The 25,585-nt window shown below is 43.4% G+C and overlaps 2 protein-coding genes across 2 annotated transcripts; both read right to left on the bottom strand.

Moving 5' to 3' along the window:
- Positions 1-7,968: 7,968 nt before the first annotated feature.
- Positions 7,969-11,063, bottom strand: LOC136493032 (probable carbohydrate esterase At4g34215). The gene is made up of 2 exons (XM_066489061.1): positions 10,261-11,063; positions 7,969-8,428 (listed from the first exon to the last, which is right to left on the bottom strand). Exons 1-2 carry the CDS (start codon positions 10,924-10,926, stop codon positions 8,216-8,218), a joined length of 879 nt encoding a protein of 292 aa, XP_066345158.1. The 5' UTR covers positions 10,927-11,063; the 3' UTR covers positions 7,969-8,215.
- A 712-nt stretch (positions 11,064-11,775) lies between these two features.
- On the bottom strand, positions 11,776-21,414 carry LOC136492978 (SWI/SNF complex subunit SWI3D-like). The gene is made up of 7 exons (XM_066488999.1): positions 20,957-21,414; positions 18,081-18,619; positions 14,290-14,997; positions 14,039-14,205; positions 13,419-13,957; positions 12,450-12,613; positions 11,776-12,272 (listed from the first exon to the last, which is right to left on the bottom strand). Exons 1-7 carry the CDS (start codon positions 21,357-21,359, stop codon positions 12,039-12,041), a joined length of 2,754 nt encoding a protein of 917 aa, XP_066345096.1. The 5' UTR covers positions 21,360-21,414; the 3' UTR covers positions 11,776-12,038.
- Positions 21,415-25,585: the final 4,171 nt, after the last annotated feature.

Here is a 25,585-nt window from a genome sequence, read left to right as displayed (position 1 = left end):
AGATGGGAACCAAACCAGACGCAAGATCGCGAAGAAACGAGCTCCACAGAGGTGACCGGACGCGGCCCTATGTGGACCGGACGCGTTTGATCAGTTGCTCGACAACAGCAGGCGTCAGCATTAGTGACCGGATGCTGAGTGAGGCAGTGACCGGATGCACGAACTTAACTATTCATCGTCGCGGCAACAACTCAATGAGGACCGGACGCAGCGGCACTGGATGACCGGACGCACAAAGTGCAGCGTCCGATCATATCCAGAGAGGTTCCAAAGCGGCGCAAATGCGACCGGACGCGTCCGGTCGATGATAACCGCACTCGGTAGTGCGTCCGATCTCTACGCGCGCGTTTAACGGTCGGGACGACCGGACGCGTTCGATCAGGACGACCTGCGCGTCCGGTCAATGGCAGAAAACTGGGTTTCATCCCCAACGGCTACTTTCTTTATGGGACTTATAAATAGACCCCCAACTAGCCATTTGAGAAGTGTAGAGTTGAGGAAACATATCAAGGGTGTTGATGCACCATTTTAGTGATCTCCACTTGTATAGTGCTTAGTGATTCATTATGTGATTAGCGTAGGTGCTTTGCGAAGTGTTTAGGTTGATTAGACCACCGCTTATGCGTTTGCTCTAGGTTTAGGCCTAGTGTTTAGTGAGGTTTGCATACCTCTTACCACTCGGTGCTTGCGCGCACTATTGTTGTACACCAGAGGGGCTTGTAATCTTACGAGATCACACCAACCGCGTTTGTGGTGTGACTGCCACCGTGTACCGGAGGGAACAAGGCCCGTAGCATTTTGACCAGAAGCTAAGATGGCGGGGAGCGGTCTGGGAGAGGCTTTGCCACGAGTGGCTTAACTAGAGACCCGCTTGCGAGTGAGGAAGGCCCAGAGCTATCCACGGAGTTACCTGACCGGGAGCTTGGCCCTTGAATGGGATTCCTTGCGAGAGGCTGCAACGAGGACTAGGAGAAAGCTTGCACGCTTATCGGTACGTCAGTAAAAATACCGGAGTCATCGTCAGGAGTTTGCATATCTCTACCTTGCTCTTTAGCTTCCACATTTATATTATTTGCATAACTCCTTTTGCGGTAGAGATAGCAATAGACTAGCAAAACCGTAGTTGTACATTTAGATAGTTTATGTTTTTGCATAGGTTTTGCTAATGTTAGAAAAAGAGGCCATAGTTTAGAGTTAGAGTTTTAAGTTGCCTAATTCACCCCCCCCCCTCTTGGGCATCACAGTCCCTTACAAGTGGTATCAGAGCTAGTTGGCTCAATTTAGACCTTTGGCTTCACCGCCATTGAACCGTCGTTGAACCGACGCTCTAGGCCTTTGCACTTTGAGGGCGCTAACTTCCCCTACTATAAAGCTAGAATGGCTTGTCACCTTGAGGCGGTAGATTTGGCTGTTTGGACAGTCACTCATGACGGGATGAAACCCATTAAGAATCATGATAAACCCACAAAGAGTGAAGAAAAAGAAATTTATTTCAATGCTAGAGCTAAAAATTGTTTGTTTGAATCTTTTAGCATGGATGTGTTTAATCAAGTGTTCACTTTAAATATGGCACATGAAATTTAGTTAAAACTCCAAGAGCTCCATGATAGCACAACTAATGTCCGTGAGCAAAAATATTGTCTAGCTAAATAAAATTATGATTCCTTTAAAATGAATGATGATGAGCTTGTTCGTGATATGTATTCTCGTTGGAATCTAATTATCAATGAGCTCCATTCAATAGGATTAACAAAGCTAGATGATGCGGACATCGTGAGGAAGATCATCTCCGTGCTACCACAAAAGAAATATGTAAGTATCATCACCATCCTTCACAACATGGAGGACTTGAGCACCATGACCCCTACCATAGTCATTGGCAAGATAGTGGCATTTGAAATGTCATGGAAGATAGGTCAAGAAGAAGCCTCCTCATCAAGCAAAGGCAAAGCTCTTACATGTAGTGAGAAAAAAAGATGAAGGGCAAGCAAGTTGAGACAAGCTCAAGCTCAAGCTCCTCAAGTGAAGATGAAGAAGAAGATGGGATGATGATGATGATGATGATGATGATGATGATGATGATGATGATGATGATGATGTAGATTTAAGTGATAATGATCAATCTTCCTCCTCTACCTCTGACCTTGCTAAAGAATCAATCAAACTTATCAATAAGGTAGAGAAGATGATCCAAAGGCTCAATGTCAAGGGTGTGCCCATCCAAATTCAAGATTTCATCTTCACCAATCAAAAAAATGAGCAAAGAAAGAAAGGATGTTATGGATCCGACGAGTTGGGACACTTTGTGGAAGTTTGTCCAAACAAGCCCACACCCAAGACAAACAAGAAGGCGTGCAAGGACAAAGCCCTCACATCAATAAGGTCATGGGATGATTCTTCAAGTGAAGAAAAAGACCATCACAAGAGGCGAAGCCACAAGCACTCATTATCAAGCTCTTCTCGTGTGTGCCTTATGGCATGAGGTAACGAAAGCTCATCCTCTAGTGAGAGTGATAGTGATAATGAAATGCCTTCTCTTAATGAACTTGTGCAATAAAATTTTAAATATGCTAAGGCTTGAACTAGCGAACGAAAGAAGCTAAAATGTTGTAAGTAAAGCTAGATAGTTTACAAGAAGCATATAAAACCTTGCTTGAACAATATGAGACATTTACTAATCTCAATATTGAACTATCTACTAAAATTGAGCAACTTGAGGCTAGTGAAACAACAAATGCATGCACAATCAATGATGAGCAACTTGTAAAGAAAAATGAAAAATTAAAAAGAAAAGTTAGCTAGCTCACAAGATGCTTATAAAAGTATGCTTGCTAAAATGGAAACTATGTGCAAATATTATGATGAGCTAACTAATAAAGTTGCTAATCTTGAAGCTGTCGGTACAACCCTCACCAAGGCACCTAAAAAGAAAAGTTCTATCTTTAACATGCCTAAAAAGGATTCTACTACTTCTTGTAATGATTTATGTTTAGAGTAGACTCACCCTTATGTAACCAAGTTTGTGTTGAGAAAGTTGTTGTAGATACATGCACACAAGAGGTCACAATGGAGAATGAGCAACTCAAGCAAGAAGTGGTTCGCCTTACCAAGGACTTACTCAAGTAAAAGGCAAAACGGAGCAAGCCCAACATCATCAAGATAACACCATTAAGGGAGTGAAGAAGCTTGATGAAGGACAAACCATGGTTTGCTACATGTGCCACAATGAAGGCCACAAGTCCTATGAGTGCAAAGTGAAGAATGGGGGAGGAGCTAAGAAGAAAGAGAAAAACAAAAAGGAAACAAGCAAGCTCACCAACACCTACACCAACATGGTGGAAAAAAAGGACTCCACACCTTATCTCTTAAAGAAGAAGAAAATGACAAGGTGGTGGCCATCAAGGTGAACAAGCAAGCCAATAATGGGGCCAAATGCATTTGGGTGCCAAAGGAGATCATTTTTAACATGAAGAGCACCAAGAAGGTTTGGATCCCGAAAGGGAAGTGAGAAGTCCAATGGATTTTGGGGAATTTGGAGACTTGGCAAAGTATGGGTGCATTTCATGGGATGCATCATTATGGACAAGGTAATTGCCAAGTGGGTTAGTGAATACTATGGACTCAAATTCCCCTTCCCATGTTATGTAACTAGATTTAATTTCTTGCAATTTCAATTAGCATCTAGTTCCTTTTCATGTCTAGGTTTGTATTTGCATGTTTAATCTTTTGTCTTGCATACACTAGGTTTATCTTATGGTAGGCTTGCTCGGTTTCACTCTTAACTCTTGGAGCAAACCTACATGGTTTAAATTATTTAGGAGCATGGCACATAGCTTGTTTTACAATTGTTCATCTAATATGTGCCAAATTCCAAAATGTAGATAATTTCTCCCGAATATCACTTTCAAAAATGATTCTCACATTCATGTGATGTCATCTTTCAAGTGGTATTTTTTATTCTAAAATCAATGTGCATGTCTCCTATAAGTATTCCATACTTGTGTGCACAAATTTAGGGGGAGGTTACTCTACAAGTTGGATGCTTTGAGACTAACACCTTTTCAAGCTTATCATGTGTGTAGTAGTCTCATTGCAAGGAAAATAGAGTCACCGGAGTTAAGCATCATACTTCAAATATCCATCACCTATTGCAAGTGGTATAAATCAAATTGGTTTCCACATGTGGTATTTCTAAACCGATATCATCATGTTGATTTCACTTTGGTATTTATATGCGTTATCCATGCATTATATAGATTAAACTCCCTTGAGCATTAATTTGCCAATTATGCATAAACTACATTCTTCATCATATATATGCATATATTAAGGGGGAGCTTAGTCTATGTAATGTGAGAGTCAAATTTTGTAACCTATTCCACTCCACATACAAAGGATCACAAAGTTTGACCCTCCCTTGTACTACTAATGTCTTCCTTTTCGGTGTTTGATTCCAAAGGGGGAGAATTTGTAGGACCAAAAGCAAGCCCGATCATAATAATTTACAAGTGGTAATGGTCCGAGAAAGGGAGGATAGTGGATTATGGAGTTAGGGGGAGTCTTAAATCCATAATGCCACATGAGGACATTTGTAAGGGCAAGATAAGTTTCCAAAGATGTTTACATGTGGTATCTTTTAGCATCATATAACCTTGCCCTTTGCATTGCATCCTAGCAAGTAAATAGTTTTTAAATTCCAAAAATTTTATTATTTGCTTGCTTTGGTCGTGTTGTCATCAATAACCAAAAAGGGGGAGATTGTAAGAAAAATGGACCCTAGGCCCATTTACTTTGGATTTTGGTATTTGATGACCAACACAACCAAATTGGACTAATGAATTTACAAGTAATTATTTTATAGTTCAATAGAGTGCAAGACGTGACTTGGATGAAGGCGATATGATGATCCCACGATCAACACCATAAGCAAGACCCTAGAAGCATAAGAGAAGACCCCAAGATATCAAGCAAAGTACAAGCACGAAGATGGAAACCAAACCGGACGTAAGATCGCGAAGAAATGAGCTCCATAGAGGTGACCGGACATGGCCCTATGAGGACCAGACGCGTTCGATCAGTTGCTCGGCAACAGCAGGCATCAACAACAGTGACCGGATGCTAACCGAGGCAGTGACCGGATGCACGGACTTCATTGTTCATCGTCGTGGCAACAAAGTGCAGCGTTCGATCATGTCCAGAGAGGTTCTAGGGCGACGCAAATGTGACCGGATGCGTCCGCTCGATGATGACTAGACTCGGCAGTGCGTCCGATCTCTATGCGGGTGTTCAACGGTCAGGACGACCGGACGCGTTCGATCAGGACAACCTGTGCGTCCGGTCAATGGCAGAAAGCTAGGTTTCGTCCCCAATAGCTACTTTTCCATGGGACTTATAAATAGACCCCCAACCGGCCATTTGAGAAGTGGAGAGTTGAGAAAACATACCAAGGGTGTTGATGCACCATTTTAGTGATCTCCACTTGCATAGTGCTTAGTGATTCATTAGGTGATTAGCTAGGTGCTTTGCGAGGTGCTTAGGTTGATTAGACCACCGCTTATGCGCTTGCTCTAGGTTTAGGCCTAGTGTTTAGTGAGGTTTGCATACCTTCTTACCACTCGATGCTTGCGCGCACCATTGTTGTACATCAGAGGGGCTTGTAGTCTTGCGAGATCACACCAACTGCGTTTGTGGTGTGGCCGCCACCGTGTACCGGAGGGAACAAGGCCTGCGGTGTTTCAGCCGGAAGCTTGATAGTGAAGACGGTGGGGAGCAGTCTGGGAGAGGCTTTGCCATGAGTGGCTTAACCGGAGACCCGCTTGCTCGTGGGGAAGGCCTACAGCTATCTATGGAGTTACCTGACTGGGAGCTTGGCCCTTGCGTAGGATTCCTTGCAAGGGGCTCCAACGAGACTAGGGGAAAGTTTGCGCGCTTCTCGATACCTCAGTAAAAATACTGGAGTCATCGATGGGAGTTTACATATCTCTACCTTACTCTTTAGCTTCCGCATTTATATTATTTGCATAACTCCTTTTGCGGTAGAGATAGCAACAAACTAGCAAAACCGTAGTTGCATATTTAGATAGTTTATCTTTTTTTGCATAGGTTTTGCTAAGGTTAGAAAAAGAGGCTATAGTTCAGAGTTAGAGTTTTAAGTTGCCTAATTCACCCCCCTCTTAGGCGTCACGGTCCCTTACAACCTGAAGCAAAGACTTGCATACTAGTATGGAATAAAAGCTTAACAGAAACGGACTTTGTAGCACCCGGACGTCCAATCTAGGCGCTAGCGTCCTGAAGCCCGCAGCTACTAGCCTGATGCGCCTGCTGCCCACACTGCGTTGCTCGCCCGCCTGCTCATTGCTACGCCTGGACGCCTACGGCTACTAGCCAGATGCGCCTGCCCGCACTACGTTGCTCGCCTTCCTGCCCGTTGCTGTGCCAGCCTATCCGCTCACCTGCCTCCTCGCTCGTCGACCTGCCCACCTGCTCGCCCGCTCGTGCCCGCTCCACTCCATAGGGACTGCTCGCGGCCACCTCAGTTCCTCGCACACGTGGGGACCACCTGTGGCCACGAGACCGCCTCTACCTGCATCCGCTTCTCGAGCCTGCTCATGAAACACTTGCAATATGAAGAACTTGCTGCAATGTATGTCTGAAACAGATAAAATATTTAGAACATATGCTTTTAACATATGTGTATAGCCACTGCAACATATGTAACATCCAAATAAAACACTTGTAGCATATGTTTGAAACAACCGAAACATTTGAGAACATACACTTGAAGCATATGTGTATGATTGCAACATGTGCAACATCCCGATGTACTTTTGCAACATCTAGATGAAACACATGCAACATACATCAGAAACAGCTAAAACACTTGCAACATACGTCTGAAATATTTACAAAAACATCTTAAAACATTTGAAACCATTGCAAACATACGCAACAGTGTACAACCATTGCAACATATGCAACATCATGATCTACTTTTGCAACATTCTTATGAAATACTTGCAACATACCTCTAAAACATACGAAACATTTGAAATCTACGCTTCCATTATGAATCGTATCCTGGTGCGGCCTCCTACGCCGTCTGCATCGGGCGCCACAGCAGTAGGAGGCAAGGCCGGAGGGCTTCCGCACCAGGGCCCAACGCTTCTCCTTGTGCAGCGGCCTTAGTGGCTAGCTGGCGGCCGAGGGAGCGGTCACCATGCGTGGGCGTGGTGGTGCCCTGGCCATCAGGCGGAGCGGGCCGCAGAGCAGGAGCAACGAAGCAGTGTGGCGTAGCAGGAGAAGGAGCAGGCGGGGTGACCGTCAATGGCGGAGCAGGCCGCAGCGGTAGGAGCAGCGACAGGAGTAGAGAGGCTGGCGATAGAGCAGGAGCAGAGAGGCAGGCGATAGAGCAGGAGCATGCAGGGTGACCATTGATGGCGGAGCAGGTCTCTCGTCTCATTCTCCTTTCCTTATCCAATCGGCGCAACGGAAGGGACACGTAATAAAAAAACGAGCGGGCGTAGAGCGGAGGTCTATTGGGCTGGTCGTGGGCCCACAAAGGGGCGTCCGGACGGATGGACCACGTAGCATTTCCGAAAGCTTAAATCTAAAGTTTGCAGCCGTTCGCGTGCCCTTAAACCCGGCTTGATTCGCTTATTTTTTTTTATCCGGAACAGTGTTTTTCTCTCACAAACTCATCCAGCATTCCTCCAAACCATCTAGATTCCTCCAGAATTCAGACAAGCGAGCAGGCCCTATCATGCTCGCAATAGTACTTCCAATCACGTCGGTGGCATTAACTTCCCTTAGATAAGTAAACAAAATGACACATAACGACTTAACATCTCAATTCTACTAGCTTCTCACCATATATAAATAGTCATGAACAGGATCCTGATTTTTTTCCCACCATTAAACATAACCAAAGTTTGTGCATGTGATCCAAAGGGGCCCTGACCGGAATCAGAATGCAACAAATGATGTGGATTTGTATTTGCGTAGGCTCTCTGTTTTTCTCCTGTAATATACAACACTGGAATCGGTTGAGCTGAGTTTCTAGTGGGTACCCTACCCTTTATTACATTTTGTAGTGCACCCATGGATAGAACTCACTCATCTTGTACAATGATCTACAATCTACAACAGAATACTCCAAAAGAATGGTATTTGTCATTTGACTCTACACCTAACAACAGGTTCAATAACGATATCGACGTCATTGTCTTGAATCCATGGATGAGTTATATTTCAAAAAGGCTTGTCCCAGCATGTCACCCAGCTGGAGTTGAGCTTCTGTGGAGAGGTGCAACTGATCATCACGGAGCGGCAATCCTATTGCATCTACAAGAATGACGTTAGGAAGCTTGATATTTCTCTGAGCTTCCCTGACAATATCAGTGTAATTACCCTCTCCTGATGCAAGACCAACCTGAAATTAACAACAGCCATATAAGTTTCTTGTTTCTTACTCTGGATAAACTGATGCAAGAGGAAAAAAAAAGGTATCACACTATTCACGATTTTTTTTACCAAAGACATTTGGAAGCTGCAATTAGATGTAAGAGAGCAAAGATTTGCTTAAATGTGGGAAACGAGGCAAGAACACATTCTTCCAAGACTTTTAGAACTTTAATAAAATATAAACATTTCCCAGTCAATGTGTGAACCACAGTGTACATGTCTAAACAAAACTACCGAAGCGCACAAATAATAATAGAGAATATTCTTTTCCATGACATCACATGTACTGAACCTTCATTAGGCCAAAGAACTGTTACTGGACTCCATTTCATATCTCAACTGCAGAGGTGGAGCCCAGCATCCCAATGATCATGTGCATTGTTATAATATAAAGAGTAAACTCAAAGAGTGACAAGTGACAAGCAACAAACTCCTTGCTCCTAGTGGAAAGTGCCCTCCTTAGACATTCAAATCAGCTTGTTCAAGGGAGGCAAAAAAAAAAGAGCATTCAGATCATACTTTTTTTCAAACAATGTTGAATTGGTCATCAGTCCCGTGCTCTAATCATAAAGACCAAAAATATAACCACTTTGAGTCAAAGGCAAGAAATATGATAGTGATGTAGAAGTCATACCTTTCTATTAGGTAGGGTGTACTGTAATGTGTTACTTGGAGGAAGCCAATCATTTTTAAAAGGAAGTTTGACAAGAGCCACAGAATTTCTCAAATTTCTACTCAAATGGCAGCTTTGAAGCTATTTTTCTGATGAGTTATTATGTTTAGTTTGGTGGTCTCTGGTATGCTACCATTTTCTGTGACATCTACCTTTGGTTAGACGTATCGTTGCATGGAAGACTTGGTAGCTAAATGATGGTTTCCTTTCTACACTACAATTGCTCACAGAAGGGTGGCCCTAGTAACCTAGTTAGCACATTCACAACTAGAGTACTTTCAGTGAGTCATAAGCAGCATTTTATTACAATATTACTTATGTTGAAACCTTAGTAGCACATATGTTTCAGTCATTCACTCATTCTTTGTGCGGAGAAGGTTTTTATATGTTCCATATTCTTAGAATCTACTAATCGAGTTAACTAAACCTATGATAATAGTACTCTGCCTATCAATCAGTAGGGCCTTCAATCATGATCTTAACATTTTGAAATACTTTCATGTGGGTTTTGAGTTCTATGAACTTAAAGGGGTGTATGTTTTTGCCTTCAATCATGTATCCCTTGACATTTTGAAATGCTTTCATGTGGGTTGAGTACTATGAACTCAAAGGGGCATACATTTCCATCTGGTTATGTCCTAGACATGATCCTTTTAAATCTGGCTTCGCTTTCAAATGAATGCAAAAGAGGATACGAGTATGACTGGCATGTTCAGCATTCTTTCCCCATACTAGGCCAATGGGTAAACTATTAATTTTAATAATGAGTAAAGTCAATCAAAATTGAGCACTTTGAGGTTGCGTTAATCAAGATGTCCCTTTATTGAAGCTGATTTTCAACAGAGTTCCTCGAAATGGATGACAAAAGTGATCGGCCTTGTCAGTTGATTTCAGTAAAAGTAGGATTATTTATCGTCTAAAATGAGTGCTTACGGCTTACGCTATCATGCTGACGTGCGCTGATGTTTGTTTGTAAGAAAGGAGCCAACTTTCAGGCTTGGCTTTAGCAATGTGGAATTAGACCATTTCCATAAAGAAATAAAATTGGTCCCGAATTCAAGCTGACGCCATGACGGAAGCACATGGAGAGTGGGGGGGGGGGAAAAAAGAGGAATCCGCGTGCTGACCTGTATGACGAGCAGATTGGGGATGCCGAGATCGGCCCGGAGATCGTTGACGAGGCGCTCCATCCTGCCTCCATATGCCGTGGCGTCGTCGAGCTCGATGGTGTCGCTCTCCCCCTGGAACCAGAGCACGGCGCCGAGGGTCCCGCCGCCAGCTGCAACGGCGGCGCGCGCCCTGGCGACGGCGGCCTCGTAGAGCGGCTCCCCTTTAGCCCACATCCAGATCCTAGTACCCCCCACGGCGGAGGGCACGAGTCCCAGGACGAGGTCGGTGTCGGAGTCGGCGGCGGCGGCGTGGAGGAGGAGGCGGTGCGCGAAGGGCATGGCGGGGCCGAGGCCGCAGGCCTTGTGTGTGTCGATGTCGGCGTGGAGCGGCGGGGCCGCGACGACCCAGCGGCGTGACGCGGCGAGGCGGAGCACGCGCGGGTGCGGGCGGAACGGAGGCGGGAGCGGCGGGGGCGGCGCGACGCCGCGCCCGGCCATGTTGGACTGGCCGGCCAGGAGGAAGACCAGCTTGGGGCTGCCCGCGTAGGGCGAGGCCGGGAAGGCGAGGAGAAGGGAGGAGAGGTGCGCGGCGAGCGGCGGCGGCGCGATGAGGAGGATGGAGAACGCTGCCGCCGATGCCAGCGCGCACAGCAGCAGCAGCGGCCGCCGCGCCGCCGGCTTCATGGTGAGGAGTGGCTTGGGCTCGTGGCTCCGGCTCGGTGAGGCAGCTGGATTTCCTTTGGGAGGAGGGAGGGCTCGGTGGTTGGTTGGGCTTCCGCTTCGTTAGTTGACTTGGACGTTTCGGCTTTGCCCAGTGACCACCAGGCACCAGCCACACCATAAGCTGCTAATAACACGTGCATGGATCACAAACTTTTCAATGTTTTTAGTGGAGCTGAATCAGTTAAGGCCTTTTGATGCCAACTCCACAAATGCCAGAATTCCGTGGACTTCAGAAATGTTGGTGTTAGTACCATCTTGCCTCAACTCAGAATTTGGTCACGTCACCCAGAAGAATTCAGCAATGCGAGCCAGAGTCAAGCAGGGCCCAAACAAAGAATTAGCAAAATGGCACTAAAAATATTAAAACGTCAAACCATAAGGCTTGCGTGATACTGTGATAGCCAGTGTTTTTTTTTTTTAAGAATAAACCTCTGCTTTTAAGAGAGCAACAGTCATTCGGTACATCACTGGATAAACCAGTTTAACAGGAAGAGCTGTGATGGCCAGTGTTTAACAAAATTTGCAGTCTGTACGAAAATTTTAGAATACGCTTTATTACTGGCATGAATTTGGAGGAAACAAACCAGCCATACTGTTTTCTTGATGCACTTGCAACGACATTGCTCGCAGGGACTGTACACGTCACGGATTGTGGGCTACTTTAGTTGCTCATCTCTGCGCAAGAAATGCCCGGCACCACATTTTCTGTTGCCAGTGTGATTCTAGTCGTATGTATAGCGATTAATAAAGATGAAAACTCTAGGTTAAACGAAAACGAAAAGGAAAAGGAAAGCCTGCCCAGTCGTGTGATGAGCATCAACGCCTAGATCTTAAACCAATGTAATACTAATACGGATAAATAACGGGTGAGATTATATCCTTACATAAATTCTCCCTACAAGTTAACCCTGACATGGCAACAAGCTGAGAACAGGGGGTTCATTGTAGCCACACCTTACTACCTTAGCTTGACCTCATTAGCCCAGAAGTTACCCTAGACACGGTAAGACTGCATTTATACAAGGCAGATTAGTTTCAAGGTTGGATCAGTGGATCAACACAGCACCTAGGCTTCAAGGGCGCCTCAGCTGCGGATTCAAGGCATACCCTAGTGGGAGTCTAGTCCCCGGAGCCCCCTGCTGGTTTGTTCTGGAAGCGGCAGCAGTGGCTGCACCCATTCGAGAAGCAATTATCATGCTCCGCTCCAACATAAGCTTCTTCCGCATCCTCTCTGTTGATTCTCTCCATCGTAAGGCCAAGTTTTCAACGTCAGTGAGAAACGACATTTTTGCTTCTATCTTCTGAAACTGCATGAGATAGGATGTTAGGGGGGGCCGAGGCAATGCACACAACATTTGGGAAACAGAGAACAGGTATAAATATCTTCTAAAATTACCTAGTACTTATGCCAGCAGCCTAACTGAAAAAAAATGGGGCATTGGAATCTGAAACTTTGATCAAAACATAAATGGCATATGAAGTACCTGCTTTTCGATCACAACTGCAGCTAGTTGCCGAATATAACCCTCCTCCTGCTCCCTAAGAAACTTAGCCTTCACTGCAGCTGCTGAAATGGCAGTACCAGCTGCTCGCTGTAGCCTTATTATGGGATCATCATCGGACGCAATGTTTTCATTGCTTTTAGGTTCTGTGACGACATATGACCAAATTATTTCTACATCATGGAAATTATTTTATAATCCATATACCTCAGGGAAATGACAAGAAAGTTAAGCTGCATTTACAGTGCGCTTTCCATATAACAACCCAAGAGAGTTGCACGCCATTGTATTGAGAAGAGAATAAAAAGTACAGAGGAGAAGCCAAAGAGACCACTCGCAAACATAACTCTACAAAACTAAGTCCAAGGTGAACTACCGAAGGAGCTCATGGAGCAGAGGCTAAAGCCATGCACCATAAACTACATATAACATACAATGACTCCCTCTGCCACATAATATAGGCCCTCATGCAACATGAGAGTTAAACTCCATAAGTATTGATGATCAGTCATGCAATCTATAATATGTTGATTGTTTTTCAAACACAAAAGACACAATTACATCTGCAACTTAAAACAGTTACGTTCATATGACAATGAGTTGTAGTCACTAGTAATCTATCACAAACTTCATCTTAGTCAAAGTTTAGTTTCTAGAGAGTGGAGAACATTCTATAGGCATGGGAAGCCAATTAATAAACACCAGCTGCAGCAGAATAATTAAACTGGGAGAGAGAAAAAAATATTTTTAACTTGTTGAATCTTGTATCCTATATTTCAGATAACCAGTTTCTTCATGCCCATGGAGGCTAGGAAATCTGTTACTGGTCATGGTATCATGGAGGAGTTTGGAACCCCAGGACTGAGGCAGATTCCTCAATGGCGTGTAATGAAAACAATATAATATATGAGGCCAGTTCGAGAAAATAATGTATAAGATTGAATGAAGTACCTTCAGTGTTGCCATTTCCAGCTTGTTTGCACTCACGCAGTTGCACACTAGATGAGGCAGCAGGTGCATGTTCAATCTTCTTGGGCTCTATCTTCCCTTGTGAAGGTGAAACATCATCTGGTAATTCTTCCGAACTTGGTTTGTCCCCTTCAACTTGTTCAGGGTTAGTTGTGTCCTTTGTACTTGCTGCACTGGCTTCTTGGGAAGGTATGGAACTAGGTTCAGTTGCACTATTTGAAGTAGCAGAACATGAAATGGCATTAGCATTACACCCATCTCTCATCTTATCAGATGCTACACTACTGTCCACCTTGGCAATTGAATTATCAGAATCCTTCGTGCTGTTGGATTTGGCCTCTGCCTCAGGACCTCTTTCCTTTGTGTAAGATAATTCCAGGTGCTCTTTCTGTAAGGTGAATGCAGCATTCTCCTTTTCAAGACCTAAATCATCTTCTTCCCTTTCACTGCTGTCTTTATCATTATCATTCACATTTTGAGTAGTATCAGCACCTTCTTGGCACTCACTGCCTGTGCAAGCGCTGCAAGTCCAATTTTTTATCAGTAAAATTTGGCACTTGCAGGTCTACACCAAACAAGTGTCCTAGGATAAGTTACATTACCTGAAAGTGGAAGTTGGATCTTTGAGGTCGCTTGGTGGATCTGGAAGAATAAAACAGTGCTCAGTTGCCAGTTGGAGAGCAGGAGATATCTCTGATATGGCTCTCAATGAACTACGGCATGAAGAAACAGCATCATCATGTTCCACAAGAGAAGCCAAAAATGCAGCCTGCAAGTTATTTATCCAAGCATCAAAGAGAGCTCTTGTCATGTATGTAGTAAAAGATTAACAAACTCAGAAGCGTGTACTCACTAGTGCCATCACAGGATTTCCCGCTTCAGCAAATGAACCCAAGTCCTCTTGGCCCAGAAAGTGGTCAACTGCTTCAAAAGTAGATCTCAGGACATCAATAACAAAGTTGGATGTGTGTTCCCCAGAGACATCAGCATTAGCAGAATTTTTCTGATGTGCAGGATCCATCAATGAAGATTTATTTGATTCATCATCAATGGAAGCAACTAGATCATCATCACCTGCATCCATGGTATCCTCTTTCGCAGAAACATTTTGGTCAGCTAATTTTGTTCTTGTTTCTGAAGAAATAGAATTTGCTTTCTTGTAAGCTTTTTCATCAGTGCTCTCTTTTCCTTCTGCATTGCCATCTACATCCATTTCGTCAGGTACATCAGAAGGACCAATTTCTGAATCCTGTTCTGTGATCTTCTGGGGTGTTTCATTGAAATCTTCACCATCTAGAAATGGTTCAGAAATTGGCATTTGAAGGAAGTATAACATGCACTGTTCTTTTGTTTTTGTAGCAACATGCTCAGCAATCTCACCCCATTCTTTTCCTTTGAAAATTTCTAACGCTTCCAAAAGAAGCAATGTCTCCTGGTCAGTCCAGTTAGAACCACCAGACCCTGGAACTTCTGCAGATTCCATAAGGATGAAATCAGCTTTTGACATGCCTTCATCAAATTTTCCTTCATTGTAGCACTCAGAACAAAAATCAAAGTCTACCTGGAAATGATTAAGATGAAATTAATCAGCATTGGACCCCCAAATAAATAACAGATATATCAGACAGTAACGATAATTAAATAGTCTTTTGTGACAGGGTAAAGGTGCCACAATAAGATGGTTGCATGGCCAGTCATCTAAAATATGCGCAGTGAAACCACTAGGTGAACATACTGTAATGTAACCGAAAGTAGTCAGACTGAGGTTAAGATGCCTCATGTAAAGCTAAAGATTGCCCCTTTTTGGGGTACAAGTGTACAACACCCCAACATTTATCTGTTTTGTTCATAATGCACAAGGTAAAGTATGATACCCAGTTGCATAGAATTTATGCGAGACTAAGAACATATATCATTTCTTAACTAAAAAGATAAATTGTCGAACCAATTAGCATGAATTACTCAGCTGCAGCTTTGCGCAAGCATAACTTCTCAATAAAACATAATGAGATTTGAATCGACCAGTTATATATGCCACTTAAAATGTTCAAAAAGGCACCAGGCGTTAGGAAGGCAATGGGGTGGAACCTAGCGGCAATCACCAATTAGGCATGCTAGGTGGTCATTAGGTACAGTGTATTGTGGGTGTGAGGCAGGGACCAGGGACAGCCCAGCCCTCCCTCATGTGCAACACGAGAGATAGGATTAGGCCTTATCCAAGTTAGTTAGATAAGGTACGAATTATGGTTACTTTGTCAGATATACTGTTAGTGTTAGGGGTGCGCGTTACATGCCTAGCTCTATAAAGGCAGGCACATGGTCTGTGTTAAGGGCTATAAAGGAAGGAACATCTTCCCGAGAGTCTAATCCTCCCCTAGCAGCCGGTGCCGCCCAGCAATCCTCCCAGCGATGCTTATCTCTAATGATCCTTTAATCATAAGTTCATAACACAGTGGCAGGGTGGTCCATAGCAGCTACAAGTCACCTAAGCGAGCTAGGTGGTTGGTTTTTCAAATAGAGGATAAAGTATTTGGGAGCATCTTGTGACTTGCGTAGCACTTCCAGAGCTTCATCTTCAACCACTAGCCCAGCAACTCACTCCCAGTTGGTGGGACAACCATGGCAGCCACAACTTCCCAAAATGTGGGGTCTGGATTTTGGTGATCCTAGCATGGTTGAGTGGGTGTGGAATGAACAGTGCGTGCAATTTGGAACAAAGAGAAAACAGCAATCCCACTCCTAGCAAGGTTCAAGGAAGAAGCGAGAACTTGGATACTAACAGAGCAAGGTAACTCGCATGTTTATTGCAGCGAGCATATGCTTTTGTCTAGCCACAGCCATTTTTTTTCTTTTCATGCCTGTCTTGGCACAACTTCTTTTCAGTATAACTGTCAGCTCACCAGCAGATATGTCCAATAAAAAAGCAAACATATAGATACAGGGAAATACAAGGAAGCAAAAATCATCGCTATTCTGATTCTCATTACCTTGATCCAGTGCATGGAGTAATTCACTAATTCTTAATGGAAAGCGCACTAGGCTGCTTGTTCATCCTTATATTTCTCAAATAGCACAGATTGTACATGCCGATTTTATATGTCAAGGTATGCCAGCCAACTGGCCATATGGGCTAAAAGAACACACGGAAGGAACAGCAGATCAGATCATTTTTGTTTAGGTTGATTTTTTAGTTGGATTCAAACAATCATCAATTAGCTAAATACTTACCCCGATACGCCAAGGAAGGGACGTATCCCGTATCGGATACGTATCCGATACCGATACGGCATGGATACGCGTTGGATACGTATCAGCGAAGTATCCATAAAAAAATAAATCAACTATAATTCAGATACTCTTCTTAGATATGTTAGGCTCGTCCGATACGGCCCAACCCACCTGACCACTCGGCCACTCCCCACGCCTGCTGCTTTCTTGTCCCGTAACCCTACACAGCCGCCACAACACGTCCAGTCATCCACACGCAAGAGCCCCTGCTCTCGCGCGCCACCTCTCATGCAAGAGATGCGCCACAGCTCTCCAGTGGTCGGCAACGAGCCCCCGCCACATCCTGCGCACCCCCCCCCCCCCCCCCCCCCCCCCCCCCCCCTCGCGTTGCATCCTGCACACGCGTGCCGCCTCCCGTGCAGGAGATGCGCCACCGCTCGCCGGCCGCCGGCGACAAGCCTCCGCCCCCTCTGTGCCATCAATCGACCTCTCATCCTCCAGGTCGCCACGCCAGAGAGCACTGCGCTGGGAGCACCCACCAGTCCACTAAGGACGCGGCTAGCTCCCTCAATGCAGGGGAGAGATGCAGGGAAGAGGACGATTCAGGACTCAACAGCAAAGCCTTCCGCCGACCTCCATCAGTACACCCTTTTTCATTCTTGATGTACTCTACTTCTGCACTTGTTGCTTTGCTTTGTTCCTGACTTACTGTTTTAGATAGACTTGGTAATTGCACATTCATCTAGTATAGTATGGACTTGGATCTCCTGACCTAAAAGGTGATCTGGTGATGTATCATATATGACTGTATGCACTAACTTATAATTAGTGATTACTCAAATTTTACACTTCCACAATTTTAATTTGCATTATTATTTATTTTATTAAAAATAGTAAAACGTATCAGCGTATCGTGTTTTTTGAGAAATTGCCGTATCCGCGTATCCGTATCCTTCCGATACCGATATGCGTATCCGTATCCGTGCTGCATAGGCTAAATATCTTTATCTTCTAGTTGGTTAGTTCAATATTTTTTTAAAATACAAACTCCACCACAACCTAGGAGGAACAAGGAGGCATCATAAATAAGAAAGAAGAAACAGGCATCTAAGTTCAACTCGACAGCACAGTATCTTATAGGAACTACAGAATGTACACATGAGACCATCATCTATGAGGAAGCAAGAAACAAAAGTATATGTCCCATCACAACACATATATCTCATTCAATCCTATTTGCTGAGATGTTTCTCCGTGTTGTCCTGCAACCCCTGTTTTGTTTTCTCCAAAGCTCATAACAATGTACAACTAACATTCCAACACTCGAACACAATAAATTCTCAAACATTTGTGGATAAAACACTATAGAAAAACACATAGCGATACAAGTCATTATCTTGGAGAAGTGAAACTGACCTGAGTCCTACAATGATAACGCTTTCTTGAACAATCAACTGAGCAGGAGTTGCAATGATACTCAACAGAAGACTCAGCTGCACCTATCGCATCTTCAGCTAGTGTAGGCTCAGAGAGCAAGCTAGTGAATTGAACTGGAGATATTGCTTCAGCTTTCTTTGAAACAGGTACCAGGTACGAATGAACTGTTTCAAACTGAAATAACTTCTCAACCGGAGAAATTTCATCCTCTATCTCAGCACTACTTTTACTCTCAACCAGCTTGTGTTCCTGCGTAACTGGTGGAAAAGGGTGGAAATTAACTAAGCCCCAATGGGCCAAAAACTCCAAGATTACCAGACGAGCATCCATCTCCCCAATTGACAACTCGCACAAATCTTTGGACTCCAGATGCACTTCAGGATTAAAGTGAAACTTGTTCATGATTAAGTTTCTAATCCCCAAGTATATCTCGGGTGTCCGTCTCTCTGATTTCCCATCAAAAAATGTAGCCAACATTTGCTTCTCGATGGGGTGAATTTCCTTCCACGAAAACCATCCTTCAGGAAATAGCAAACTAGTAAAGAAGACAAACAATAATACAGTACAATACGCAAGTGCAATGCAATCCAAGGGCATCAGATGCATTTTTACGCTAAAGAGGACTAGCATTTTAAGTACTGTAGCTCCAGAACATTTCAGACATTATCGAATGACAGATGATAAGATCAAAGCCTCAAATTATAACAGATATTGCTCCATTCTCATGGCACCAACAGAATTTTTTCTACTTTGTATGTTATAGCAATAGCTATTCCCATAAGTTTGCCAAGCTACAAATTTGTTAAACTAAAACGATATAGTCTGGAGGATGCACATGGACGACACACTGAAGAAGCCGAAGGAGAAGATGCACAATTGCACATGGACGACACACTGAAGAAACTCCAAGAAGGACTGCAGGCTTGGTGAACCTGACGAAATGATGTCACTTGAAGGATGTCGACTAGTCTGGAGGACGGCTGCTTTAAAGTTGGTTTTCTGGAGGTGTTAAATAGAGGTTGATGAAGGTGGAGAAGAACGCCCTGGAGTGGAGATGTTTTACTCTTGCTACTATTAGTTTTACCTTTTTCTATCTGAGTGTAGTAGCGTTAGTCTGTTCTGTGCTTGTTAAAAGTTAATGTGCTAAACCTTGTAAGCTGGTAATCCTAGCAGTTACTGTTTGCTTTCAATATAAGCAGGGTCCCGACCTTTGGTCTAAAAAAACGATATATAACTGACATTGGCAACTGTGCAGGATTTTGAATAAAAACTCCCTCAAAACTATATTAAATGCTTACTGGTTTAAGCAAAGTCATTGTGCAATTACCAGACAAGTAGGACATTTACAGAAAATGAATTACACATGATTTTCCAGGTTTATAAAATGGAAGATGGTCGTAGAAAATGGTGGGTGTGAAACAACTTGCATAGTCATTGTACTTTTACTGTCGATAGCATCAAGAAGAATATGGCCGATGCAGATCAGTTTTAGCCTAATTCAAATTCAAGGAGAAGAACATAAGCGAGCATTCAGAGAAATGAATGGATCAAATAGTTGAATAATTTTCTTCTTGATTATTGCATCTCTACACAAACTGACATGGGAATGTAGCTGCTAGCAGTTGAACCACAACTAGACACTAGAATTAAAAGTGTTTCCTTGCAAGCATGTTAACATGGTAGACCTTAAAATTTGGTTGCCAAGACATCATGTTCATGAAAAAGAAATGTTTTCAAGTCGTCCGATTAATCGCGATTAATCGTCCTAATCGGTCCCTGTTGACTGATTAGGGGTACCGTCGACTTGTACGGGTACCGTCGACTTGTACAAGTCGTCCGATTAATCGCGATTAATCGTGATTAATCGTCCTAGTCGGTCCCATGGCGACTAGGTTCGACTGGACGACTTGAAAACATTGTGAAAAAGATAAGTAAATGTATCACATTTACTACTGTTTCGAGGGTGTGCTTTACCAGAAAAGGTGAGGAATGAGGCAGAAATGTTTTCACTTTTCACGAGGACAGAATTAATTTAGTAAACTTGACTGCAGCTGATAGATGTTATAAAAAAACTAAAAGCTAGAATAGCCTAATCATGGGCGAAGGCTTAGATGTGGAGCAACTAGATTCTTGTATGTAAGAAGTGAGAAGGGAAAAAGGCAGCTAGTTAGTACAGTCTAAAAGGAGCACTAGACAAACAACAAGAAGATTTCTTTAAAAATAAAAAAGAATAAGAAAAGGCATAAATGTTGCGAAGTAATAATCAGACAATTTATTAGGCTGAAATTGCACTATGGGATGACACTGCATTGGAGAAGGATTGGTATATTTGTATGTATTGTGCCACAGAGATAGCCTATGGAAGAGGCAATATTCACAAAACAGCTCTCAAAAGATAAGTAGAATTGCAAGAAGTCTGGTAGCTGTTTTGTGAATATGGTAATTTCCATAGCCTGGCTGAATGATGCAATACATGAATGTACTTACGGTTCTGGGCATATGCAATGTCATGTGAAAATCGTTTATTTGGTATTAAATAGCAGAAGATCAGTTCTAGCCTAATTTCAACCATGGAAAAAAAACATAGAAATGACAGCATGATAATTAGTAACAAATTCAGATATAACCATATGCTCGTTGACTATTGCATATATATAAGCAAACCGGCACGGGAGTGCAGCCTCTAGCAGTCGAATCCAAACAAGACGCTAGAATGGAAAATTCCTCTTTACAGGCCACGTGCGACCAAAACCTTTAATTTTTTAACTCAAATTGCCAACCAACAAGGCCACATTGACGAATCTAGGAAGCGGGGGTATCCCATGTCTAAATACTGTCCGGATGCGGGAGCTTACCGGCGAAGGTGGGTACGACATGGACGCCAGCGCCGCGGGACAGAACGGCCTCGATCTCCTTCTCCAGCGACGGCCGTGGTGGCGGCAACGGCGGCGGTGGTGGCGGCGGCGGCGGGCCCTCCTCCTCCTGCGCGCGCGGCGGCTTCACGGAGCGCTGCGTCGATTTCTTGCGTGCGGGCTTGCGCCGCGGCTTGCGTGCCGGCTGGCGGCTGCGCGGTTGAGGCGGCGGGAGGGAGGGAGGGTCGACGGGCCCGCAATCCCGGGCCTGGCGTTTCGGTGGCGGGGACCCGGAGGGCGCTGCGGATGCGGCCCTCTCCTTGCGCTTGGTCGCTGCCCCGCGGCGGCGAGAAGGGGCGGCCGGTGGCGGCGGCGGCGGCGGCGGCGGCGAGGGTTTGGGCTCCATGCTGAAGCGAAGCACTGGAGTGTGGAATGCGCGTGCGCCACTGTGGAGTGTGGACTGTACTGGAGTGATGTGTTTTGAGTGTGATGGCGACTTTTGGGGAAAGCAAAAGGTTTACTTAACCCCCACCTATCACACTTGGTCTACTTCACCCCTAAATTATGAAACCATCTGTTTTACTCCTGAACTATCTAAAACCGTCTGTTTTACCCCCTGGGTGATTTTTCAGCGGCGGTTTTGCTATAGTAACAGCGGTTTGCTACAGTAACGGTGGGTTTACTACGGTGCCCGTGGTTTTGAATTTTCTTTTTTTTATTTATTTTCAATGAATTTTTGAAAAATCATAAAATAAAAAATCTAATTTTATTGGACTCCACATGAGTAGATCTACATAGTGAATATATAATACGGTATGCTTTAGTACAAAATTTTTACTGTAGCATTAGATTAATTGGAAAATCTAATTTTGTCTGTAATTAATTGGAATAATTCATAGCTGTAGCTTCTATGGTCCAATTGTGGTGAAATTTTTATGGTACGCTAATTATTGTATGCTTGAACTATAGTAAAATTTTCGTATTCATTGGACTATGTATAACTTAGTTATAGATAAATTCTAATTAATTACAGACAAAATTGGATTTTCCAATTAATCTAAAGCTACAAAAAAAATTGTACTAAAGCATACCGTATTATATATTCACTGTGTAGATCTACTCATGTGGAGTCCAATAAAATTAGATTTTTCATTTTATGATTTTTCTATGATTTACTATGATTTTTCAAAAATTTACCGAAAATAAATTAAACAAAAAGGAAATTCAAAACCACGGAGACGGTAGCAAACCATCGTACTGTAGCAAATCCGATGTTACTGTAGCAAAACCGTCGCTGAAAACCACCTAAAGGGTAAAACAGACGGTTTTAGATAGTTCAGGGGGTAAAACAGACGGTTTCATAGTTGGAGGGTGAAGTAGACCAAGTATGATAGGTGGGGGGTTAAGTAGACTTTGGCCCCGTTCGCTGGTCTGAAACTTGGCTGAAAAACACTGTTCCGGCTGGTTTGTTGTGAGAGAAAAATACTATTTGACTGAATGGATGAATAGTGCCACGTGAGGAAAACCAGCCGCCTGACTGATCTCCTCCAGACCAGCGAACGAGCTCTTTTTCCTTTGGAGAAACCGCTTTGGTTCCTCTTTCACCTCAAAAATTTCTAAGATCAAAATTGGAAAAAGTCTACTTAACCCCATACCTATCAACCATGGTCTACTTCACCCCCAAACTATAAAACCGTCTATTTTACCCCCTGAACTTTTCAAAACCGTCTATTTTATCCCCCCCCCGGGCGGTTTTCGACGGTGGTTTGCTACAGTAGACGGTTTTGCAAAGTTCAGGGGGTAAAATAGACGATTTTATAGTTGGGGTGAAGTAGACCATGGTTTAGGTGGGGGTTAAGTAGACTTTTTCCGATCAAAATTCAACTTCTTATGGGCCCGTTCGCTTGAAGAAATTTTAGAGAAATCTGGAGGAATCTAGATGAATCTGGAGGAATTTGTGAGAGGAAGACACTGTTTCAGATGAAAAAAGAAGCGAATCAAGCCGAATTTAAGGGCACGCAAATGTGTGAGTTTGTCTATTTGAAAATAATATGAGTGGATTTGTATAGTTTTAAAATTATATTTAGTTCTTTGTATTTTAAATATTTTGTAACAAAAAAGGCACTGGTCAACATTTTGCTTTGAGGACCGTGTCAATATTAAAAAGGGATCCGGATATGTTTGTTTTAATGATTAAAACTTGTCACATTAGGTTAGTAGTGTCATAGTTTTTAGTGGTTGTTTGTTTCATTGCCACAATACGACACATCATATTTTTGTTAGCATTTTGTCTCACATATTATAGACCTATTTTTTGGCCCAATTCGTTACGAATGTGGCTTTTATTTTGTTTGACACATTTTCTATGACAACCACAGTTTATTTAAGATTAGGTATGATATACTACCGTGCCAACCAAACACACCTTTATAAAAAATAAAACGAAAAGGGGCAAAATCACATTTCACATTGGATAGGTTATTTACTAGTTCAAGAGCTGCTTGGATTCAATCATTTTAGTAATGCTCAAATCTTGCAAAGTGCAATTGGTTACTATGGGCCTGTTTGGCAGGGCTCTGGCTCCTCTGAAAATAGAGCTGAAGTCATTCTGGAAAACGTTTAGCAAAACGACTCCTTCGCACTAGACGACGTGAACCCACAAGGAGCCGCGTGAAGCTTATTTTTTGAGGCTTCTCCTGCGCAGGCAAAAAATGGTTCCGGCTCTTGACCGGCTCCCCATTCGGAGCCCTTTCCAAAACAGGCGTTTGGCACAGCTCCTACAGGAGCCGGAGCTAAAGCCCCTGCAGAAGCTCTGTCAAAGAGGCTCTATGTTCTCTAGTGGACAGTGATGTACTGGTCAAACTTGTGCCCAAATTTTCCATTACTGAAATTTGACCCGTATGAATTTTTGGGCTCAGAGCTTTAATTTTATTTGCGAAATCATACCCCTTTTATCATAGTAGTAGTCGCATCACAATTGACATCCACTCCAGTCATTTTTATTTGCAGTTACCAGCCTGATGACACGTCAAAATAATGCAGAGATCTCTTCATGTCAAAGTGATCTCCAACGGATAACATGTGTTTGACCCACTCGTCATACAATCATCTTTGTCTTTAATTTATTAATTTTTTTTATTTTTTTTAAAATAAACATGGTTGATCATAACTTGTAAGCATGTCTATACTTCGAAGTACATTGAAAAGTATCATATTTTGAAAGTAAAAGTACATAAATCGAAATCATGGTTCACTTGTAAATTTATTTAATTTGATGCATTACTAATAACCTTGATGTGTTATTACGATACTAATAACCTTAATGTATTTTATCTTTTCTAAAAGTGTGAATAGTTTTAATGTCTTGTAATATTACAGACTGCCCATTAGGCCAATAAGATCATGACCTTTTGGTGACCATGACCTTTAAAATTAGGACGTGGCTAGCGTTCAGACGTTCGGACGCTAGTGCAGCCCGTCCCATCCGCCTTCACTCCGCGCCAACGAGTGCACTCCGCCCCATCTCTGCGTTCACCGGTCCTTCACCTGACCCCTCCTCTCTCTCCAACTCTCTGCGCGGGTGACACTCGGGGGGGGGGGGCAGGATGAGCAGCTGAGGACAAAGCATGCCCCAGCGCGCCTCGACACACAGCACCCCCCGTTCGCACGGCCCCAGCGCCCCCGTCCACACGGCCTCCGACTCACCCACGGCTGAACAACATCAAACACTTGCAACATGAATGCAACATAAAGATTGAAAATAGATGAAACATGCACTTGCAACTTGCAACTTGTATGTGAGACACATGAAACATCAAAATAAAAACACCTACAACTTGCAACATAAAACCACTTGCTACAACATAAAACTGAAATAGTTAAAACATTTGGAACATGTTGTTGCAAAATATGCGTGAAACATAAACATCTAAATCAAAAAGATTGTAACATACATCTAGAGACAAATAAAACATTTTGAACAAATGCTTGCAAACATGTATCTGAAACACTTGCAACGTATGCAACATCCCCCGATCTACTTTGCAACATCAAGATAAAACAATTGCAATACATCTTAAACATCTGAAACACTTAAAACATACATATCCAACATAAAATGAGGGAAGGCTGGGCCGATCAATTTTGTCTGTCGGTGTGAGAGCCGGCGGTGAGCAACGGTGCGCGAGCCCCACTAGCACCAGACATGCTCATGGGTGCCTTGGCTTGGCCGGGGAAGACCTGAGGCGCCACGGCACATGCACCCTAGCGGCCAAAGCGCGGGGTTAGCGGCGTGACTGACTGCGATGGACGACGAACGAACAGCGAGGGAGCAAGCAGCGCGGGTGAGGCTATAGCGGCCGGAGAGATTCGACACTACGCTATTGCTCTTTGTGCCGTTATGCCAACTTTGACCGCTGTTGCGAGCTATTTCGCCGCTAAGTTGCATAGCTTTAGCGTTAAAATAGTGGCACTGTTTCATATTTGCCTACTTATCATTTGCTTACTAATTTAATTAGTTATTTTCTACTTATAATTTGCTACTAATTTGGTATTTTGAACAATTAAACACTGGAGTTTCACGAACCATGTTGTAATGTCGTATTGGTAATGTTACCTAGACTTATGGAATCT

This window comes from Miscanthus floridulus, chromosome 11, assembly GCF_019320115.1.
Source record: "Miscanthus floridulus cultivar M001 chromosome 11, ASM1932011v1, whole genome shotgun sequence".
Classification (NCBI taxonomy): Eukaryota; Viridiplantae; Streptophyta; class Magnoliopsida; order Poales; family Poaceae; genus Miscanthus; species Miscanthus floridulus.
Note: the sequence above shows the minus strand (reverse complement) of the source record. Positions and strands in the feature narration are given on the sequence as shown.

Coding starts and splice junctions, on each gene's coding strand:
- LOC136493032 (XM_066489061.1), bottom strand. CDS start 10,926: ATGAAGCCGGCGGCGCGGCGGCCGCTGCTGCTGCTGTGCGCGCTGGCA. Junction 8,429..10,260: donor CCAATCTGCTCGTCATACAG/GTCAGCACGCGG, acceptor TGTTAATTTCAG/GTTGGTCTTGCATCAGGAGA.
- LOC136492978 (XM_066488999.1), bottom strand. CDS start 21,359: ATGGAGCCCAAACCCTCGCCGCCGCCGCCGCCGCCGCCGCCACCGGCC. Junction 18,620..20,956: donor TGTCGTACCCACCTTCGCCG/GTAAGCTCCCGC, acceptor TATTTCCTGAAG/GATGGTTTTCGTGGAAGGAA. Junction 12,273..12,449: donor CAGTTGTGATCGAAAAGCAG/GTACTTCATATG, acceptor TATCTCATGCAG/TTTCAGAAGATAGAAGCAAA.